This window comes from Haplochromis burtoni, unplaced genomic scaffold (assembly GCF_018398535.1).
Source record: "Haplochromis burtoni strain Fernald_Lab_line unplaced genomic scaffold, NCSU_Asbu1 Contig_297, whole genome shotgun sequence".
Classification (NCBI taxonomy): Eukaryota; Metazoa; Chordata; class Actinopteri; order Cichliformes; family Cichlidae; genus Haplochromis; species Haplochromis burtoni.
The window spans coordinates 622,194-645,985 of record NW_024582658.1 but is presented as its reverse complement, the minus strand read 5'-3'; the positions used below and the strand labels follow the sequence as shown (position 1 = coordinate 645,985).

The window sequence follows — 23,792 nt, the reverse complement described above, 5'->3', positions numbered from 1 at the left end:
ACACACAACACAAATTTAAAGACTGCAGCTTTTTGTGTGTTTGTGTGTTTTGCTGATTGCCCATAATTGTGATATGGGTAAAACCCAATGCCAATCAATATAAGCTATAGATATTAAAAAACAGTTATAGTCAGTTAAAAATCTTTGTGGTTCAGTTTAGATTGTGGTTCAAGCAATGATTTAGTGTTTCAGTGAGAAGAAATGTGCTACAAAAAGTGATGAAAATAAAACTGATGCTTAAAATAAAAAAGAGTTCTGACCATAGCAACAAGAGAAATGGGTTTTGCTCCTATTTCTGTTCTTTTAAATGTTCATGTAGACTGTTAACTAATTTTTAATAAAACTAAGAAACTCAACGGCTATAAATGAAGGAGAAAGTACAGAGTGTGCCTGTGTCTGGTTAATCTGCCCAACACTGCAGATAAAGTAAAGGTCATAAATCGTTTCATGATTACCCGACAAGCCTATGGGGGCGCACACACATGCACTCCCCCCTGACAAACGCTTCACTAGAAGTAGACACAACGTGCGCTTCAGTACACAGTGGACACCATGAGACTGGTACTTCCTAACCCAGGACTGGATCTCAGAATCCCCAGGCATGAAGATCTGGAGAGGATGGAAAAACAGGAGGCTGCAGACAGACCCAAGTGGGACAACAAAGCTCAGTATATACTAACCTGTGTGGGGTTCTGTATCGGTCTGGGTAATGTTTGGAGATTCCCTTACTTATGTCAGAGTCATGGAGGAGGTAAGCTAAGACAGAAAGGGCAAGATAACATATCTGGTTAATAATCAGACAATTTAGTGATTTACTGATTTTAAAAAATGTGTGTTTGTGGTATACAGGAAGTAATTTTAATATTAATATAAGAATTATTATTATTAATAATATTAATATGCTTTTCTTTAAATAATTAAAACTTTAACTGCAACAAAATCACTTGACCTTTGTACCAACACTTAAATGGAGTTAAATTGTCACCAATTCATTAATACAAGAGAATGCCCTTAGGTTTGCGGTCAAGCTGCATTAATGATTATACACCAAGATGTCCCCTGAGTCCAGCTGGTTAAGTTTAAACACAATCTTAATTATGTAATGAGAGGTGTTGACTTTTATGCAGTTACCTTATTGCACTCAAATATTTTTAAAATATGCATTTATTTTGTAATTTAATCATTCTTTTTAAATCGTTAACTCAAGCACAGTATCATGAGCTATAGCAACGAGTGTCCTTTCTGTGCAATAGTGATGGTGTATACTGATTAATACAAAACAGCAATGTGACCTTTCAGGTTGCACTGACACGAAATCTTATTTTTAGCCTACAAAAAAAAGTGCTAAATATAGCCAAACACATCTATGACTAACCATAGTGATAAACGTCGCCCATCGTATTTGTACATAAGAGCATATCTAACTTTTAGGGCCACACAGTTGCAAATGGCTAACTGCTATTAATAACTTTTATTAGAAGATGTTTTAAATTCGATCTACGTCCCTACCCTCACCTATGGCCACGAGCTGTGGGTAGTGACCGAAAGAACGAGATCGCGGATACAAGCGGCAGAAATGAGCTTCCTCCGAAGGGTGGCTGGCCTCTCCCTTAGAGATAGGGTGAGAAGTTCGGCCATCCGGGAGGGGCTCAGAGTAGAGCAGCTGCTGCTCCACATCGAAAGGAGCCAGCTGAGGTGGTTCGGGCATCTGACAAGGATGCCCCCTGGGCGCCTCCTGGGTGAGGTGTTCCAGGCATGTCCCACCGGGAGGAGGCCCCGGGGCAGACCCAGGACACGCTGGAGAGATTATATCTCTCGGCTGGCCTGGGAACGCCTTGGTATTCCCCCGGATAAGCTGGAGGAGGTGGCTGGGGAGAGGGAGGTCTGGGCCTCTTTGCTTAGGCTGCTGCCCCCGCGACCCGGCCCCGGACAAAGCGGATGAAGATGGATGGATGGATGTTTTAAATTATCATAAATATGTCGAATTTTGAACATTTTTAAGTTCCTACACACTTCATCGTGTTGTCGCGTTATCAGACAGAATCAGACAAGCAGACACTTGTCAAAAACATAAAGCATTAAACTGTAGACTAACAGAAAACACTTCATTTAACAAACTCAGAGCCTTGTTCAAACAACAAAAATAAACCCACACAATCTGATTATCAGTCCACTTCTTGTGTAATTTGGAATACTTAGCCTTCATGTACATGGATAAACTGAAGGGTTAGACGTATCTCTGGGGTCCTGTGTCAAGTTCTTGCTGGATCTGTTTTCTATTTATTCAGGACGTGACTTTCAGGTACTGTTCATCAACAAATCATTATTCCTCCACCACTGTATGAGGTCTTTGGGCTCATATGCTGTGTTAATGGCCAGACATCTGCACTTTGGGTTTTATTTCTGCCCAGCGTACAACGGCCCTCTTTTACTGATATGTCTAATATGACAAAATTACCATCAGATTTATGAAATGCGCAAAGCAGTCTGTTTTGTTCTTACCATCATGCGTAAATTGAATCTGAATCATTCTGAACCAAATCCGATTTTTTCCATTAAATAGACACACTTGCCTCTAGGTGAAGCAAAGAAAGTGGTGATGATGTAGCAAGGGAGGATCCTGCATCACCATGCCAAGAAAGCAGAAACTGAAACTATTAAGTTCAAAGAGGAAGCACAGCTTTCCATTGGAGTGATGAAAGCCTCAAAAATGTAAAAGGAAAAAAAAAGAGCCTCTGGCTGAAAAAATTAAAGTTCTGAATATAATTTTTCCTGAGATGATCACTGTGGCTCAAGTAAGAAAAGGATTGGACATCAAACCCGATATGTTAAAACACTAATAGACTACAAGAAAAACAAGAAAACATCTCGTGGTCGGTTAGACCGAAATGAGAAACCCACTGTGTTTAAGAAAAAAAAGCAAAGAAATTAGACTTTAAATGATGACATCCAGCAATGATAAGTAATTTTAATAAGACGATTAGTAGTAGTAACAGTATTAGTGGTGGTATTTAAATTTTCTAAGAGAATCTGGCCGTTGTTTGTTCGCGTGAATGGTTAGAGGCAGTTTAGATTTATTCATATAGCACAGGCTAATTCAGTTAATAAAGCACTGATTTGAGAATAAAACATTCATGTGCATGACTTACACCCACAGTCGTGTATGTCTGTCATGGCATTAGTTGTTCCCCAGAATTCTGTGCTTGAAAACAGTTGTGTGTTACTTTCACCTGTTAACAATCTCTAACCTACTTAAATATATTTGCAGGTGCATTTTTGATTCCTTACCTAATTCTGCTGGTGCTAGAAGGAATGCCTCTCTTACTGCTAGAGTTTGCTATTGGGCAGCGCCTTAGAAAAGGCAGTGTGGGAGTGTGGCGGGCCATCAGCCCATATCTGACAGGTGTTGGTAAGTAAAATGGTCCCTGCAAAAAAACCCAAAAATACCCTAGTGTATGGTTTTTAGTGATTGCGATGATAGATGATTAATGCTGTCCCTCAGGTATTGGCTCCATGTTAGTGTCCTTTATGGTTGCCCTGTACTACAACACCTTAATTGCCTGGATCATGTGGTATTTCTTCAATTCCTTTCAAGACCCATTGCCTTGGACTAATTGTCCTCTCAATGAAAACAGGACAGGTATTTATACACTGATTTGCATTCCCCACACACAAATCATAGCATCTGTTTTGCTCAGCCCGTTCTCACTCCCGAGGCGTAACATGCCGACGTTTTGTCACGTCCCGCGGCGTTCCTGAGGAACGCGAAAGGAGACCTTCGGCGTTCTTATGGTACGCGGCGGGTTATGGCTGAAATCCAGTGCAATGACGCTCCCGCGGTAATAGACGTTCCAGCCCTAAACCTAACTTTATCCCTAGCCCTGACCATAACCTTTTTCCTGACCTTAACCAGCAGTGTAATGATGTTAAATAGCGTGTTTCTAAGCGATTTGAAGAAAAAGAGTGAACGTGTGTAGATTGAGTCCATACGGTTCTCATATTTCCTCATTTTTTCTGAGGCCGTCATTTAGGAACGTGGTGGGTAGCCGAAAACGTAATATGTTGGCGATTTGCCACCTAGCGTAAAATGTTACGCTTTGGGAGTGAGAACGTTTTGCTATGTTTAAGAGTGTTTTTTTCCCCCCACTTTAGGATTCATACCAGAATGCCAGCAGAGCTCCACGGTGGACTACTACTTTTACAGAGTCACTCTGAATGCTTCTAACTCAATAGCAGACTCTGGAGGACTCCAGTGGCCCATTATAATATGTCTGTTAGCTGCCTGGACAGTTGTTTGTATCTGCTGCATACGAGGGATCAGTACTTCAGGCAAGGTTTGTAGAACCTTAAATAAAATGATCACTCTTTACTCTGCCAATGTTCCTATTTTATTCATTAACGTGAGTATCCATCCCTCCATCCATCCATCAGTTTTCTTCTGCTTCTCTGGGGCCTGGTCGTAGGGACAGTACCCTGAGCAGAAAAGCCCAGCTCTCCATCTCCTTAGGCATCTCCTCCTTATCTGGGGAAGTGCAACACAATTCTGGTCCAGCTGAGAGATGTAACCTTTCCAACATGTCTTGGGTCTGCCCAAGGGCCGGGGTCCGGAAAGAAATGCCAGGAAACCTCACCCAGGTGGCCCCTGGAGGCATCCTAGTCAGATGCCCAAACCTCCTCAACTGGCTCCTTTCGATGTGGAGGAGTGGCGGCTCTACTCTGTGCCCGTCTCAAATGACTGAGCTCCTCACATTATCACTAAGGGAGAGAGACCAGTCACCCTTTGGGGAAAGCTCATGTCTCCAGCTTGTACCCACAATCTCATTCTTTCCGTCATTACCCAGAGCTCGTGACCTTAGGTGAGGGTAGGGGATGTAGATCGACCAGTAAATCGTCAGCTTCGCTTTTACACTCAGCTTTCTCTTCACCACAACAGTCCGGTGCAGCGTCCACATCACTACAGACCGTCAGAGCCATTTGTTAATCTCTCGCTCCCCTCACTCGTGAACAAGACCCCGAGATACTTAACTTCCTCCACCTGGTGCAGTAATTCGTCCCTGACTTAGAGTGGGCACTGCTCACTTTTCCAGCTGAAATCCGTGGCCTCTCATTTCAAAGTGCTGATTCTCATTCCTGCTGCTTCACATTCAGCTGTGAACTGCTCTAGAGTAAGCTGGAGGTCTTCACCTGATGAAGGCAACAGGGCCACATCATCGGCAAAAAGCAGTGACGAGATTCTTAGACCACCAAAGTGGAAGACTTCCACCACAAAGCTGATTAATCTAATGTATTTTTAAAATCTGGAATTTTAAAAAGACATTTAATATGATGGATGCATTGATAGGATTAAGCTAAGTACCAGAATAGGTTTCCACAAAAAAAAGAAAGAAAAAGCATTGTAAATTATGAAATTTTGTATGCTAATTGTTATAGCTACATTTCCATCCCACAAGTTGTTCCACTCTCATTTCTAATGTCCTCAGGCAGTCTACATCACAGCCATCTTGCCATACATAGTGCTGGCCATCTTCCTGATCCGAGGACTGACTCTTAAAGGTGCCCTGAGTGGAATAAAGTTCCTCTTCACACCAGATGTATGTTTCAAATCTTGATTTTTTTTTAAAGTATGAATTTAAAGGTCAGAAATACATGTCAGTGTGTGTCTCCCTCTTGCAGGTAGAAGAGCTGATGAATCCAACTACTTGGTTGGATGCAGGTGCACAGGTCTTTTATGCTTTTGGCTTAGCGTGGGGAGGGCTGATTTCCTTCTCAAGCTACAACCCTGTTCAGTAAGGAACTGCACTTTTAGCATTTTGTTCACTTTAATTTAATTTCTTTAAAAAAAAAATAGGCAAAATAAGTCATTGAAAAATGTTCCAAAAGCCAAAGTCAGGCTGTTGTTTCCTTGTTCTTTTTGCACATTTAATTTCCAAAGCAACAACTGTGTGCAAGACTCTGTGATCCTGTCTGTGGTAACTGGCCTCACCTCAGTCTATGCAGCCACAGTGACCTACTCCATCATTGGCTTCAGGGCCACTGAGAAATATGACACCTGTATCAACGAGTGAGTAAAGCTTATTTTAAGGCTTTGAAAAAGTTTACTACTTTTTGGTAAAAGGCACTAAACTTAATGACCAGGAATTTAAAAACCCTGTGATGTCCAGGTACCTCTACCCCTTAACACCATGCTTTCAGCAAATGTAATTTGCATCTTTTGAAAAATTTTCTCCCAAGTCTTGTAAAAAACAAACATTCTGGCTTTAGCACAACAGAACTATTAGCTTCTTTTCTGCAAAACATTGAGTTAAGGTTGTAAAGGTTTTTATCCTCTTTGTTGACTTCACAGTGTTCAGTTATAGGTACAAAGGTTTTAAAGTCAGTCTAATGAGATCGTCATCATTGCAAGCAGTCTGCCAGTAGACATGACACCAGCTGGTTTGTCAGTCAGCACACAGCACCACAACAACCTTATATATTCACATCAAGCTACGGCAAAATATGTGTTTAATGTGACTAGAAAATGCTAACACGCTTAACTCAATTGTGGGGATGGTAAGAATACCTGATGAACACCTGCATTTGTGCATTGCCATTATAAACATATGTAAGCATATCCTTTAAGTAGATAATAGTAACCCCGAATTACTAATCTGATGTAATTTCTCATCAGAAACATCAGGATGTTACTAAATGGATTTGAACTCCCTGAAGACAGCATCACTGCCAGCAACTACAATGCAGCCCTTCATCATCTGAACAGCTCCAATCCAGATACTGTTTTTGGACTGGACATTAAAACTTGTGACATGCAGAAACTCCTCAGTGAGGTGCCTATTTTAATGAAAATCTATTAAGTTCCCATGATATTATTATTATTATTTTATATTCTAATCTGCATTGCATTTGTTCAGGGAGTGGAGGGAACAGGTCTGGCCTTTATAGTCTTCACTGAGGCCATTACCAAAATGCCGGGTTCCCCAGCCTGGTCTGTCCTGTTTTTTATCATGCTTCTCTGCCTCGGACTCTCAACACTTTTTGGCAACATCGAAGGAGTCGTAGTCCCTTTGAAAGACTTGAATTTATTTCCCAAAAAATGGCCCCATGAAATATTGACTGGTAACTTAGCTTTATTTTATTTTATTTTATCTACATTTGATGCATTCCTCAGAATTTTACATTTAAACTGAACATTTTTAGAGTTTCTTGCTGGATTTTTAACATAAGATCCATTGTTCTTATTTTTTAGGAGCAACATGTTTTGTATCCTTCATCATCTGCCTCCTGTTTGCACAACCATCAGGAATTTATTGGTTAACTCTCTTTGATAACTTTGCTGGATCTGTTCCACTGCTGACCATTGGATTGTTCGAGATGATAGCTGTTGTTTACATCTATGGCATTGACAGGTTAGTAGTGCTTCCATTAATTTCAGCTGCATATTTGGAAACTCAAGTAAAGTGTCGGGAAGAGTAGCTTTACATTTCACTACTATTAAGCTGCATAAGGTAGCTCAGCTTTCTGCAAAGCACAAAGAACAACGGGGTTAGCTTGGTGCAGGCATTTCAGCACATATCAAGCTAAAACAAACAGTTCAGGTATTAAGGGAAATACCTGAACTTAGACATTAAGATTCTTTGTCCGTTTGGAAAAGCAGCATCAAAAAGTGGTAATTTTTTGTATAACATGATGTGAAGCTAACTGAAATTTTCTTGTTTGGCAGGTTCAACGAGGACATAAAGTTCATGGTTGGGCAAAAGCCTTCTATTTTCTGGCAGATTACGTGGCGATTTATCAGTCCTCTGATTGTCCTGGTTATTTTGGTTTTCTACCTGGTGACTCAAACCCAAAAGCAGCTCAACTATCTAGTCTGGGACATAAATTCTGTAAGTTTGCAACCACCATCCTAGTTACTGAATCAACTTAAGCACCTCCTCTTTGTTTTGCTTTGTATCTTAATGTTCACTGATGCAATTATATGGCATCCCAAATGTTTATATTTATCATCATAAGTAAAGTCAAAAGACAATAAGCAAATTGGCAGCAGTCACATAGCTTACCAGTTTGAAAAGTTATTGCATAAACTCATAATAGGTTGTTGGATTTTTTTTCATTGTTCTTTTACAGGAGACATTTCCAGCTTTGACATCAATACCCTACCCCTCATGGATCTATGCTGTTATCTTCCTCTTAGCAGGAGTCCCCAGCCTGGTAGTGCCTATGTACGCATTATGTCAACTGATCTTTGTTTGCTACAAGAAAAAAAATGTCATCCAGACTATAAATGAATACATCAGAGAATAAAGCACAATTCAGGATTATTTAACAGCGCGTCCTGCATCCAGCATCACGCCAAAACGTGTAATAGGCATGTTGGTCCATGGTGTCACTCTTTGCAAGAGTGAAATGGACACACGTGCAGTAATTTGCAATAATGGCAGAGGGAGGTATTTTATCTCAAGACACCATGAAAATAATCATGGGAACGCATTTGAACAGACATTACTAACAAATTTAAATGTAAACACACATTAGCCACCTAGCTTAATCTGGCTAATAAAGGACCCTGGTATACTTCATACTTCATTTCATTGTTCACTAGCGACTTCTTGGCCTTAAATATATTATCTCCCCCTGCTGGTACTGCAACATCTGCACGGTGGACCAGCGTGTCTATTGCATTGCTGCTGTGATACCGGGTTCATTACGAAATCTATTAAGTGTTTGGTAATAATCATTGCCAACAAAAAAACACATTGACAGTGAATTATAGTTTGGTAAATAGATCTCATTAGTCTGTGTAATCGATATTTATTTGATAAATTGTATTTTGGAGTGGACAGCACAGCTGTGAGGTGATTAGCACTGTTGCTTCAGAGCAAGAAGGGTTGGGTTAAAACTATTAGGCTACTTCAGAATATATTGCATTGAATTATACTGAATATGTTACTTTCCAGACCTTTTGTTGAGGATATTCTCGAGCTACACCCCCGTAACTTCTTATTACATATCCATGTTATAGAAGAATAGTTTTTAACCTTGTTGTAGATTTGAGGAAACCTATAAAATTGATGTCTGCATGCACTTAAGCTGTTATGAAGGCCCAACACTAAGAAGCTTTTTTAAGCTGACCCATCTGTATATGTGTTTACACTGTCATGTGAATAAGAAACAAGCATCGCACAGGTCAGAGAAAAACTAGATAGACTTCAAGGAATTAAAAGGGTATGTAGTAGCCAAGTGCTGCTGATCAAATGCACTTGATTATCTGATCATCAGCAGCCTTGATGCATGCTCAATTGTCAAGACTGCTAATTAAACCCCAAAAGGTTGATTCTGTTCATCTGGCTGTAGTGTTTTCAGTGGAAGAAACATTTCGTCACTCATCCAAGTGACTTCTTCAGTCTCAGCTGACTGCAGGTTTCCCCAACATAATAAACAGTACATTTGCATAATGACTGACACTACCTCACTGAATGAACAATGAATCAGTTCCTTAATCATTAATATGTAAATTGTCATGACCACTGATCAACAACCACTGTCCAGGAGTCAAGGAGGTCTTTGCTATGAGTTTAATTTCCAAGATCTACATTTGATGCATTGACATGCCTTTCTTTGCTTTGTACTATCTCTCCTTTCTTTTATGGAACTGTCTTTACTTTTAATGAAGTCATCCAACAGTCTGGATGCAGTGGTACCGCTCCCGATCAAATCATTCCTTGAAATAAAGATATGAGATACCGCTTTTTAAAACTAATGCTAAGACATAAATATGTTTATAAGTGCTTTGTGAAGCAAATATTCTTTTATGGTGATAGGCTAATAATTTTCATTTAAAAAGTGACTAATTGACAGATTCATTTCCTAAAGCACCTAGAAAATAGTAGAACAGACAACAGTTGTTAAGCAAATTCATCCTGAGGTTTGACTGCGTCGTGCACAGAGAAACTGCAACAAACCCAAGAGCTATAGACTCTACAGGCCTCAGTTAGCATACATTTGACGTATTAAGGAGAGCTATTGCTGTATATAATTGTGCAAGTTTTAATATTTGATCTGTTTATATGTCTTCTATACTATGTTGCTATATTAATCTTCAAATGTGTCCTATTAAATCAACGGTGATGTTTTTGCTTTTATTCCTGTGGCTTTGTCTCTTCTGTTTAAAACATTTTTGTAAGCTTTGAATGAAATTTGTGTGAAATTATCACATTGAAAAACTGAATGGTTATAGACAAAAGTCAAAGGTACAAATTGTGTCCCGGTTAAAATGTATAGCAATATTCAGTATTACCATGTTCTCCTATTTGTACTCACTAATGTCCCAGTTTCACTAGTAGATGTGACTTCTGTGCTTCCGTACACTCGTGGACACTGTGAGATGGGTACTTTCTATCCCAGGTTTGGATGTCTGGATCTCCACTCATGAACATTTGGAGAGGATGTTGTACACAGAAGTTATCTTGAACGTCATAGATTTCACAGTAATGTTAATGTTTTTTCACCAACATGAGAACGACGAACTTCCTTATCATTATTCTTTCCAAAAATAATTCCTGGTCTTTGCAACAGCAGCTAAAAGAAGAGATTAATGTGTCATCTATTATTGGGTTCAAGTGACTGCCAGTGAACCTGCTAGCATGTCATATTAATAATTCTCAAGAATGACCTCATAGGTTTTTCTAAAGTCCACAAGCTTTTGGTTTGTTCAGATGAACTCGGCAAACCTAAGAACAATGTTGCCGTGTACTTTGTAGAGAGAAGACGCTCTCTCCTGGTAACGTCTCCACACAAGTCATGCTCATTTGCTCTTTTTCTAATTATACTGTCAGGATTTACTCAAAGGAATTTCATCTGCTTTTCAAGCATGCTGCTGATTCAACATTTTCATTTAGTGGATTTAATTTAATTGTTTAATTTGCACACTATACATTATATAATATTTTGCATAGAAAGGTTAATACTGTATTTCAAAGGTGCAACGTCAGCTTTCTTACAAGTTTATTATTCATAGAAATGAAATGGAGATAAGGAAAACACATTGTTATTTTATTGCTGTGTAAAGCTAATTGGTTAGTTTTATAGTATGAAGAAGGCCGATTTGACCATAAAGGTTACTGAGCTTTCATTTTTACATTTATTTTTAACTTTCTTCCTCACATATGTAAACAAGTTGTCATCATATGGCATTATAAAAAAAACGGATTACACGATTTTAATACTTCCACTAACACTACCCTCACCAGTTATTCCACTAGCATTTATTTGCTTGCTTGTCATAACCTCGGGTAGTCTACATCACATTTAGTGATGTAGCGCTGTCGAAGAACACGACTGTCGACCTGTACAGGGCTATGAGACCATCAGCAAGAAGCTTGGTGAGAAGGTGACATCTTTCGGTGCATTCATTCAAAAATGGAAGAAATATAAAATGATTAATCATTTGCCCTCATTCTGGATCTCCATGCAAGACTTTGTCTGATGGGGTTAGTGTTTTCATGAAGCGTAAGAGCCTGTTATGGGTCAATGGAGTTATCTATCTTTTAACAGGAATTCTCAAAAAGAAAGTTATACAGAGAAAAAAATAAAACAGGTCTTTTTTTAATGTTGTAGCTTAATGGCAGATTATTATCTGACGGTGTATTGTTCCATGCTTTAATCCCATTAAAGTTCATACATTTAGTTGAACCTGGACAGAGTATCATCCTGTACAGTACAACAGTACATTATCTCCATCATATTTGACAGACAATATGGTATTCCTCGGATCTCTTTCTCCATGCTTTTCCTTTCCCATCATTCTAATAGAAGTTAATCTGGGTATTTTCTGTTCAAAGACCTTTTCCTTTTCTTTTTTTTCAGAACTGTTTAAGGTCACATAAATATTTTTTGAGTGCTTTGCATCTTGTTGTAAACTCGCTGTATTTCCATTCATGAAATTGGTGTCTCTTCATTGTAGACTTTGATAGTGGTACACCTTCCTCCTCAAGAGTGCTCTCGACATAGTTATATTTTGTGAAGTCTTTTTTCTTAACCATGAAAATAATTCTGTCAACATGCTGAGCAAACCGGTGCTTTCTTTCTTTTTGTACCAGATTGTTAGTTTGGTATTCTCTAATAGAGATGTTAAGGAAATTGCTTCCAGTGTGTTTCCCAGCTTAAGAAATTAGGAAAAAATTCAGCAAACACACGACACAGAGTCTGAGAAATGCGTCTGGCTTTTCTATTGATCCATCTACTGAAGCCTCATCAGATAATGGCCTCAGTGGGGGGCTGTGGCACAATACTAAATGTCTGCAAGTGTCTGTGAAACACAGTGAAAACTCTGTCGTGCATTTGCCTCAACAGAGCCCGGACCTCGTGTGGGATCATGTTGACAGAGAACAAAATAAAATGCTGCCAACATCCAAAAAGGAGCTTTGAGTGTTCTTCAAGAAGCCTTTCTGAAGACTGTTTCTGAAGGACAAAAAAGTTTGCCTAAGAGAGTTCAGGCTGTGTCGAATAAACATAGTCATACCAATACTGACTTGTGTATATTGAGCTGTATTAAATCACTGCACCTATTTCCTATTTTGTGGGAAACATGCTAACAGTTATAGCAAAATATAACTTTGTAGAGCTCTATCCATAGTTAAGTGTTAAAGGTGTTTTGTGAATAATTCACCTTCCTTAGACTCATAAATTGTAATCCAGCTGTAGTTATTTCTTTAGAAGTAATGATTAAGAAATGTTTTTAATCTGTCCACTAGGGGGCAGTGTTTTATTAGTAAGTTTTAGTGATGTTGTTGTTTACTCCCCCGTGTAGTAAGAAATTAGTATATTAGAGGGGCAGCTCAAGTTAAGCAGTTTGGATACAAAGTTAGAGAGGCAATGCTGAGATGGTTTGGACACGTGCACAGGAGGGTTAGTAGAACACCTGCAGCAACAGATCTACAACTTCATACATAGCAGCTTCTCACTATTCATTATTGCTTCAGGATTACTTTAGTATTGCCGACTGTATCCATGTGCCATAAAAGTGATGCATCAGTGCATCAGTGCAATAGTTATTCAGTAGGTCTTTAGTATCTTTACAGTTATTTCCATAATGGTAAATCAGAGACAACAGGAATCTTAGAACATGTTTTCATCGACATATTCAGATCAAACACACTCATAAGTTTTATGTTTTTATTTTTGTTTTTTGTTTTTAGTAGTGTTAGAATTTAGCTTAACTTAAAGATTTGACACAGAACCTGGCAGGAAATGCAAGAAATCCCAAACTCAAGCTACATTTATACAGGATATTAAGTGTTTATGTATGTTTTATTTATCTGATAGCTGAAACAGAAACAATTAAAAAAATTAAAAATGAACCAATAAGAAAAAGTGGTATAATGTGACATATGTTGCAGGTGAACTTTGTCTCTTGTTCTTTAGGTTCTTTAGGCACTTGGATAACTGACAAACTTTTCCTTTAATGAGTCACAAAAATAATGATTAAAGCAAGATACATTTCCTCAGGATTTACTTGCCCACAGACTAATGGCCTATATAATCACTGTACCCAAAACAGCATGGTTCAGCTTTGAAGCTTTAAATGGTGCTTAGTGAGTATGGGTTTGCACTCCAGGTGACATATTTCAAAAGAATTGTGTGCTATATAAAGTGCTAATCAATTTTTAGTAGATTGTTATGACTTTAAAATGTACAGGAAATTTTTACATACATACAAGGACTTTGATATAAATGAACAATTACGCCTTTGGGAAAGTCATCTAAGCATGTCAATTGAACTAATTATTATTTTCATAGAAAAAAAATCAGCAATCTTTTTTTTATAAACTAAGAAATTGTTGTTATCTTTTTTGGGGAAACATTATACTTTCTCCAGTTTTGAACAAAGATATATGCATAAAATAAGACAGATTAATTTTCCACTTATCATCAGTTTCTTTTGATGTTTTACATTAAAATTGTGATCATCATTCCAATAGAAATTTGTGAAAGTGAACTTGATATTATCATATCAAGGACAATAAAAGATCAACTGCAGACAGTATAATTAACATTTATGAACTGAACTTATGCAGATGAGAAAGCAAATTCCACCATAATGTGTTTGAACATTACCCTAAACATAATTTAACTTACAACACTGGTTGTTTCACATCTCTTTCAAATGAAATGCAGACTTGGTGAAAACTGATGCCTCAACAATAACAGTAGAATAACACTGGAGGGTAAAGTTTTGTGAATGTGTCTCATGAAGGCATGCAAATTGGAGATCAGCTGATAGTTAGATCAGTTTTGCCTGAGTGCTGAACGTCAAAACAGCCAACCTTCTGCATTTTCAAGGACTTTTTAAATGGGGACACTGCACGATGTGTCAATGTGATGCTGAAAAATGAAGCCGTGGCCAATTGCACTTTTTCCAGATGGTATTGCACTGTGTTTCATAATCTGATGGTACTTTCTGTGTTCATACTACAGTTCCAGTAATTGTGACAAGATCCCAACAACACTGGTTAAAATGAAGCTCCAAACTATGACAGTCTCCACTGTGTTTTATGGTTGTCAACACTCACTGTTGTACCTGTCAATGACCTTCTCCATAAATAATGAAAATTATATGACGTGAAAATTTGATTCATTTCAGTTCTTGTATAATTTGGCATACCTCAGACTTTTCTTCCTGTTTTGCTTCTGCTCAAAAGTCCTGAGTAATCTGTTTTGTTTTACTTCCTTAAGAACGGTTTCTTGACAGTCACGCTTCCAGTGATTAGGTCTTCATGTTGCCATTTCCATACTGTCGTCTTACCATTTTGTATCAAAGAGGCATAGGTTTTAGTTGTTTGTTTATTTTGTAAGAACAAGAAAACATCATCATTATCATCATTTATTTATATAGCACTTTAAAAACACACCTGGTAGACCAAAGTGCTGTACAGTACAAATATAAATATAGTAATACAACAGGAAAAACCAAACATAGCAATAAAATTAATAAAAATGTCAGTTGCCCCCAGAGTTAAAAGCTGGCACTGATGTAGCTTGTCTAATATGGAGAGGAAGATTATTCCAAAGCATCGGAGCCTCAATAGAGAACGCTCGGTCTCTATGCCGTGCACAATCTCAAGAAACTGCTTTTGGGAAGCCCTGGAATAATTACGGGGTACAATAAATAAGTCCAGTGTTTACATTGTAAAAACAGCTGGCTGCTTTATTAGGGGGTCAGAACTGAGTGTGAACTGAACTTCACAGGGTCCTTCTTTTAGAGGTTTCTCAGGTTAAAAATATGTTGGAATGATTATGCCTCTTCTTTCTGAAAATTACTCAGGACTCTTGGGTAGAAGCCCCTGGTACTTCTATGTTCTTGTGCTATTTCTTCCTGACGTTGCCATATGTCAGGATTGCCTCATTTATCGCATCTGAGGTCTCCTGCTTCTTGTCAGGCACTACTATGTGTGGTTGGTCAGCCAGCAGCTGCTTCTCTGGCTAAAACTCAAGTTCCTGTTGCTTTGAAATACTTCTCATTGATTCTCCTACCAGGACTGGGGAATTTCTTGTCCACATGCAGCACAGACATTCATGTACACTATCCTAGCCACTTGGTTGTGCTTCTCATCTACTCAGTCGAACTTTCTCTTACATCCTGCCGCTATATGTTGGACTATCTCAGGGACACCTTTGCACAGCCTGCAGCTTGGGTCCTGCTGGCTGCTCTTTGGTTTCGAGATATCTGCTACTTCCTCTATCTAGTGATGGTATGTCTCAAGGAAGGACTTGGTCTTCCATGATGCTTCCTCATCACCATCTGTCTTCAGTTGATTTCTGGGGTCATCTTCCCGATGTATTTGCAGATGCTCTGTGTTTCATTCTGGATTGTGTCTCTAACCCTCACTAATCCTCACCCACACTCTTCCTATCATTGAGCTGGCGTCTCAGCACATTACCTTCTACAGCTGTTTGGCTGTGGCTGACCTTCATGGGTCTTTATCTTGGCTCACATCAGCCAGAGGGATACACAGGTACTTGTAGCTGTTCCTTATGTCCACTATCTCCTGCTTTTGAAAACATTCAGCCACATTATCCAGCCCAAATGGCATCCATATGTCCTCGCTCTAGAGCCTTTTGCGTTGGAGCAGTAAATTGATGTCTTGCTTGTTCCTGGCATACATCTTAACGTCAGCATTGTACAGGAGGCGGCTGATGGTCGCTCCACTCCTGAATCAGTATACACTCTTAGTGGCAGGCTGGCTTAGGGGGTTTAGGCCTATGCAAAACAGCAATGGGGACACTGCATCACCTTGTTATCTTCTGCATTTAATGGTCATTTGTATGATTGCCTTGGAGATGGCCATGGAATATCCAAAGATGATGCACTTTTTACTTTTTGTTTGTTTGTTGTTGTTTTTTTACTTTTAATGTGTTTGAACGTGGTGGCATGATTCTAAGTAGGTGGGTTCTAGGAGTTTTCATCTCAGTTTCCACTCTAATTTTAATTCATTGAATAGCTGGCTTGGGTTTAGAGCCTGTTCCTACCACACATGACTCCCTTTGAAATCTTCCACCATTAACTGTGAGCACTCAGTTATCATCGTCGCATAATAGGCTGCATCAAAGTTCCCTGCAAAGTTCATGTACTCCCTTATCAGCTCCTGGAAACAATATGACTTCTCCTGGGTGACTGAGTTGCAAAATGGGATTACAGGTGATCAGTAGATTCAAGCACTGTGAGGATTATTGAGAGCTACCATGCCATTGTTTATGATTAATGTTTGATTAAAATTTGTGACTTATACAGTACCGACACAGAGTGCACATTTGCTTATCAGTGCAAATGTGCAGTCTGTGCACTTACCAGATAAAGCAAAAGATCATAAACTTGTTTCAACCCGGTCTTATGCTTATAATAAGCCCTCACTTTGACTTTCCAGAACCATAGAGTAACATCTCTGTTTTATTGGGCAACCATGAGACTGGTTCTTCCCAACCCAGGACTGGATCTCAGGATCCCAAACTATGAGGACCTGGAAAAGATGGAAAAGGAAGATGGTGACAGACCCAAATGGGATAACAAAGCTCAGTACATTTTAACATGTGTGGGCTTCTGTGTAGGGATTGGGAATGTGTGGAGATTCCCTTACTTGTGTCAAACCCACGGAGGAGGTAAGGCCAGAAGAAAACAGTAAAGCATCGCATTATTTCTGTCTCCAATTACAGTATTGTCATTTTTTATTGCAGTGTTATAGAGGTTTGTGGGTATGTTGCTTTTTTTTAGTCTTTTAAACATTTTCCTGAATTAGAAAGAATTAGAAAATAGTTTTAAAAGTTACAAAATCTGTGTGTCAAGGAAACTTAGTGGAAGCTTTGGAAATTAATACTTGACATTTGTAAGTGTCTGAATCCCAACAAAGCTACATTATGATATTTATTTTAGACATTGCCAATAGAAATAAGCCACAAACAATTTAATGAATGGGACAAATTGTTGTCAAGATAAATTTGGGAAGGTAAAAGGCCCTGAATTAGATTTAAAACCATACAATTGGCTACTTCTCTCAAGGATCATTATTGGGCAGCAAACATAATGTTTGATAAATTAAAGCTACGTTTTAATTGAAGCAGAAATTATACAGTGTATTAAAGATTTTTTATTAGAGCTTTATTTTAAGCTGTGACCTTTTCCTTCAAATAAACAATAATAATAATAATTTTTTAAATTCATGGAAAACATAAAAAAATATTAGCTTTGACTCCACCACTGATCTCCACCAGTCTTAGCTTGATAGCCCACAAAAGCTGTCAGTGTCATGTACTTGCTATGGCAATGCCATCTCAGAAATCAAGAGTTTAATCTATGATAACAGAGTTGTTGCTTAAACAACAATTGCCCTTCTGCACATGTACAAAAGTCATGTGTGTCGGTGGCTGTCTAATTCATGCACACTCAGCATTGTTCAGTAACGAAGAAACACATTCACTTGCAAAAAAAAAAAACCTGCAAAGAAAGAGAAAAAAAAACAAAAAAAGGGGGGGGGGGGGCATTTAAAAGCCATTTTTAAAAATTCAAGTATTAATGTCACTGATCTCCCAGCAAGCCCCTGACAGTTTTTGTTAAACTGCTGGTTGCAGCTCACCAATCTACACCACTGCTGAAAATATGAACCGTGCTCCCACTCTCTTTGAGATCTCTATCTTTGTGTATATATTTTTCATAGGTGATTATGGGATCTCATAATTATCTGGAATTTTCTGAATGGGCGTTTAGAGCCGTTACATGTATAACATATCAATGTTCACACATGGAACAGCTGATAAATGGTAAATGGCCTGTATTTGTATAGCGCTTTACTAGTCCCTAAGGACCCCAAAGCACTTTACACTACATTCAGTCATCCACCCATTCACACACACATTCACACACACTGGTGATGGCAGCTACATTGTAGCCACAGCCACCCTGGGGCGCACTGACAGAGGCGAGGCTGCCGGACACTGATTCCACCGGGCCCTCTGACCACCACCAGTAGGCAATGGGTGAAGTGTCTTGCCCAAGGACACTACGACCAAGACTGTCAGGGCCGGGGCTCGAACCAGCAACCTTCCGATTACAAGACGAACTGCAACTCTTGAACCACGATCGCCTGCATAAACCAGCTCAGCTCAGATTTAATAGCATCTGACTTCCAAACCTTATTCCACTACTAAGTATCTAAGTATGTGAGGTATTGCAAACACCTCTGACTGTCTAATTGTGCTGCTGATCAACATGTTCGAGGTGCCTTTTTGATTCCTTACGTCATCCTGCTGGTGCTAGAAGGATTGCCCCTTCTGCTGTTGGAGTTTGGCATTGGCCAGCGACTCAGGAAAGGCAGTGTGGGCGTGTGGAGGGCCATCAACCCCTATCTGACTGGTGTTGGTAAGTAACGGCCTCTACAACCACATACCCAAGCAACAAATGGGAGAATTATCGGTACTACAGGAACACAAAGTTGTTAATGAAAGCTTGGTCCTGTGTAAATGTGATGTTTGTTAATGATCCTTTCCTACAGGTATTGCTTCCATGCTGGTCTCTTTATTGATTGGCCTGTACTACAACACCTTAATAGCCTGGATCATGTGGTATCTCTTTAATTCCTTTCAAGGCCCGCTGCCTTGGACCCAGTGTCCTCTCAATGACAACCGAACAGGTAGCTGAAAAGACACAAGCACATACTTAGAATCTGTTAGTCTCCAATATCTAATCACAAGTGTGGACTTTTATGCATTTTCAGGCTTTATATCCGAGTGTCAGCAGAGCTCCACAGTGGATTACTACTTTTACAGAGTCACTCTGAATGCCTCTGCCTCAATAACAGACTCTGGAGGACTCCAGTGGCCCATAGTGATCTGTCTGTTAGCTGCCTGGACAGTCATCTGTATCTGCTACATACGGGGGATCAGTACTTCAGGAAAGGTTTACTGAACTTTTTTTCAAAAACAAGCATTGCTTAATCAGTCTTATTGCTGTTATTTGACAATTTTTAATATCTTTTCATGACCTCAGGCAGTGTACGTTACAGCCCTCCTGCCTTATGTAGTGTTGGCCATCTTCCTGATCAGAGGACTGACTCTTAAAGGAGCCATGAACGGAGTGAAGTACCTGTTCACACCAGATGTGTGTATTTCAAAGTTCTATCATAAATATACATCATGTAACATTGTGTAAATATCTTAATACAAAGCCACATTACACTGTGTATCTCACCCTTGCAGGTGGATGAGCTGATGAACCCAACAACCTGGTTGGATGCAGGTGCCCAGGTCTTTTATGCCTTTAGTTTAGCATGGGGAGGCCTGATCTCCTTCTCAAGCTACAACCCTGTCCAGTAAGACTTATAAAGAAAGGCTTATATTTTCTGATAATCTAGATCAGATCTCTAATCCCCAGTTTCTGGGCTGCCTTTCCTCAGAACAGCCACCCCTCAAGACTCTCACCATTTAAAGCAATGCATTATCAGGGACTGCAACATCTAGTCCTTTTACTGAATGTATCACTACATGACTGTTACAGTAAGATTCGACTCACTTCTATTTTTACTTTCTTTCGCCAAGCAACAACTGCATGCAAGATGCGGTGATCCTGACTATTATAACTGGCCTCACCTCAATCTATGCTGCCACAGTCACCTACACCGTCATTGGCTTCAGGGCCACTGACAAATATGACACCTGTATCAGTGAGTGAGTAAAGCTTATTTTAAGGCTTTGAGAAAGTTTGCTACATCATTTTAGTAAACGGCACTAAACTTGCTGACTAGGACTTTAAAAACCTTTTGAAAATTTGGAACTTTTGAAAAATTATTCTCATTTTTCTTGCAAAAAACAAACATTTGAGCTTTAGCACAACAAAAATTATTAACTGGTATATATGTATATGTATGAAAAATGGACAGCTTGTTTATGAAGAGTTGAGCATTTTCATCATTGACATCTTGATTGGAAAAAAAAGATTTAAAAAAGTGCCACAGCTATCGCCATCTGGTGGCTTTTTTTTTATAGAATGCAGCTTTAAGGCTCTTCCATATTTGCTTAATTTTTCTAACCTAGATTTGTCGGTGTTTGTAATATTTAAGATTCCTAAATTAACTTTCTTGTGTTTTTCTTTTTCATCTTTAGTTAAAAATCTAAAAAAGGTTATTTGCATAACTAATGTATACTCCTGTAATTACTATTCTCAACTGTAATGTCTTCTTAGAAACATCAGGATGTTACTAAATGGATTTGAACTCCCTGAAGACAGCATCACTGCCAGCAACTACAATGCAGCCCTTCATCATCTGAACAGTTCCAATCCAGATACTGTTTTTGGACTGGACATTAAAACCTGTGACATGCAGAAACTCCTCAGTGAGGTGCCTATTTTAATGAAAATCTATCAAACTCCCATTTCCCATTTTTATTCTAATCTGCATTGTGTTTGTTCAGGGAGTGGAGGGAACAGGTCTGGCCTTTATAGTCTTCACTGAGGCCATTACCAAAATGCCGGGTTCCCCAGCCTGGTCTGTCCTGTTTTTTATCATGCTTCTCTGCCTCGGACTCTCAACACTTTTTGGCAACATCGAAGGAGTCGTAGTCCCTTTGAAAGACTTGAATTTATTTCCTAAAAAATGGCCCCAAGAGGCACTGACAGGTATTCTGTTTCAAAGACTAAACAATCAACACGTCGGCCTGCAACCCCAATGTTAACACAAGCTCCCTTGTTTTCATGTCTTTCAGGAGTAACGTGTCTTGTATCCTTCATCATCTGTCTGCTGTTTGCACAGCAGTCAGGCCTTTATTGGTTAACTCTCTTCGATAACTTTGCTGGATCAATCCCACTGCTGACCATTGGCCTGACTGAGATGATAGCTGTTGTTTACATCTATGGCATTGACAGGTTAGTGCACAAAGTTTATGTACTTTTAGATAATATTGTATTATATAAAGCAGCCACACATCTGTAAAATCAGGAACATGATGTCCTGTAACCTTGTACAATCAGGCTGTCATCAATCTTTATTTGGTGCATTTAGCACAGTTGGACAACAATTAAATATTTAAGAGCCTATGTTATGCTCATTTCCAGCTCCAACTTTTATTATTTGTAGCTTTGCACAATCCACTGTTTAAAAGCATTTCTCATTCAGCCAATATTTGTCTTTGGTGCAGCCCCACCCTCTTTTTATGCCCTTTAAAACAACTTCCTTCTGACTGACTGCTCCTCCTAAACATAACATTTGAACAACATGTGTGCAGAGTTTCTTTGCTCACAGCCAGAGCCGTGTGTCTGAGATGATAGTTATCCTTTCTCGCTCAACTTTTCATAAAAGCAGAAGTAGGGATCATTTGTACACATGCTGACCTCATCATTTGAAACTTTGTCCATCCACCACTGCAGACTGTAGAGGTCCCTTTAAAGCAATCACCTTGCACATTGCTTCTACAGGTTCTAACTTTACTGTTTACTGATCTTTATATTGGTTCTACTTTAATATGAGTCTATTTACTTTTTGTTCTTTCATTTTTGTTTTTGTTTTATTTAAATAAAGTTATAATTCCATGAATTAAATCAAGTTTAATTTCATTAAAACCCTCTTGTTGAATTTGAATTTGAATTTGTGTGGCAGGTTCAATGAAGACATCAAGTTCATGATTGGAAAGAAGCCTTGCATCTTCTGGCAGATTTCCCTGAGATTCACCAGCCCTCTCATCCTCCTGGTCATTTTAGTTTTCTACCTGGTGACTCAAGCCCAACAAGAACTCACCTATTTAGTCTGGGACCCCGACTACGTGAGTTCACAAAGACCACTTCTTATAAAAATCTGTGAAATCTGAAAAAAAAGGAAAAAAAAAAGAAAAAAATCAACATTATCTCTCAGAATCAGCTGTTTTTGTTTTATGTTATTTTACCACATTTAATGAAGAAATTTCATTTTTACCTGCATAATATAAAAAAACCTCCAGATTTTCATTGTCAGACAACAGGACAGGTTTACAGGTTGTTTTCATGGATTGAAGCGGGGAGTTGACAGCTATTGCAAAGCTGCAATAACTCCTTCAACTCTCCTGTTGGGTTCAAAAAGTTCAGGAAGCCTCGCCCTGTTGGTTTCATCAACGGAGCTGCAAGCTGTTTAATTGGCGTGTCGGGTTGGAGGGTTGAGTCAAACAAATTATATTTCCATCCAGCCAAACTTTATGGCACCAACTGAGGTTCACAAGCTCATGATGACCAGTTGGAAGCCCCCTATTTTAATGATATCATGACAATCAAGGTGGCACATGGCTTTTTTAAATGTGCTTTTTATTGTAGTACAAAAACGTTAGCTGAGGGATTCAGGTGGGGGAGGGGCCCCTCATTTAATTTTTATATATATTTGCAATAGTTGCTTGTGTGAAGTTTAAACAGTAATGAAAACAGGCTTGTTTGCTCATTGTGATGTTTTATGGTTTGCAGGACGAATTTCCAACTCTGGCATCAGTACCTTACCCTTCATGGATCAATGTGGTCATCTTTGTTTTGGCAGGAATTCCCAGTCTGGTGGTGCCTGTCTATGCCTTGTGCAGGCTGGTTTTTGTACGCTGCAAGAAAAAGATGAAGCCAGAGAAAGACATTAATCAGATATAAACAATTGCCTAAACAAGTCAGGCAAAAATATTTTATTTTGTCTAATAAAGGAAAAGTTATTTAAATACTGTGTCAGCATCAGAAGCATCATGTCTCTTTCATCAGTGCACTTTTGTCATGGTGGGGATAAAATGTAACATATTTTGACATGTGAATACATATTTAAGTAAGCTTTGCCATTAGATTATTGTTGAGTTATTGGAGGATTAGTTCATTTAACTGCTCAGTAGAGGTGTATGGATGGATGGCTGGATGGATGGATGGATGCCGAATGCATTGCAGAAGCATATCCATACCAGCAGGTGGCAGAAACCAGCCGTGTGGAACTGTATCAATTTGAAGACAAGGGAATAAAAGATGGTCACCAAATGTTTGAAAAAGACTTGATCCTTATTTTTAAATACTCGGACATCAAAGAATCCGATGACTGCAAGATTTAATAACTATAACTGAGAATTATTAACTAAATTTACTGACGTTTGAATATGTCTATGCTTGACAGGTGGTGATGTCACTTCTCCCGGGAAAAGAGAAGCAGTTTGGATATATCCACTAATTAAACATAACATAAATTAATTAATATATAATAATTAAGGTGTTTCAGGTGCAAACTGCACTTGTTATCAAGCACATTATTATCTTACCGCCACATCATAATTGCACC

At 38.9% G+C, this 23,792-nt stretch overlaps 2 protein-coding genes across 2 annotated transcripts; both read left to right on the top strand.

Moving 5' to 3' along the window:
- The first annotated feature begins 510 nt into the window (after positions 1 to 510).
- On the top strand, positions 511 to 9,362 carry LOC102301886 (sodium-dependent neutral amino acid transporter B(0)AT1). The gene is made up of 12 exons (XM_005940888.2): positions 511 to 751; positions 3,269 to 3,409; positions 3,503 to 3,640; positions 4,153 to 4,334; positions 5,481 to 5,591; positions 5,674 to 5,786; positions 5,933 to 6,061; positions 6,668 to 6,824; positions 6,909 to 7,113; positions 7,244 to 7,403; positions 7,718 to 7,880; positions 8,122 to 9,362. The coding sequence occupies exons 1-12, from the start codon at positions 553 to 555 to the stop codon at positions 8,296 to 8,298; spliced, it is 1,875 nt and encodes a 624-aa protein (XP_005940950.1). The 5' UTR covers positions 511 to 552; the 3' UTR covers positions 8,299 to 9,362.
- A 7,556-nt stretch (positions 9,363 to 16,918) lies between these two features.
- LOC102304422 (sodium-dependent neutral amino acid transporter B(0)AT1) lies at positions 16,919 to 23,485 on the top strand. The gene is made up of 12 exons (XM_005940898.2): positions 16,919 to 17,148; positions 18,761 to 18,901; positions 19,035 to 19,172; positions 19,257 to 19,438; positions 19,529 to 19,639; positions 19,738 to 19,850; positions 20,077 to 20,205; positions 20,720 to 20,876; positions 20,950 to 21,154; positions 21,241 to 21,400; positions 22,131 to 22,293; positions 22,958 to 23,485. The coding sequence occupies exons 1-12, from the start codon at positions 16,953 to 16,955 to the stop codon at positions 23,126 to 23,128; spliced, it is 1,866 nt and encodes a 621-aa protein (XP_005940960.1). The 5' UTR covers positions 16,919 to 16,952; the 3' UTR covers positions 23,129 to 23,485.
- The last annotated feature ends 307 nt before the right edge of the window (positions 23,486 to 23,792 follow it).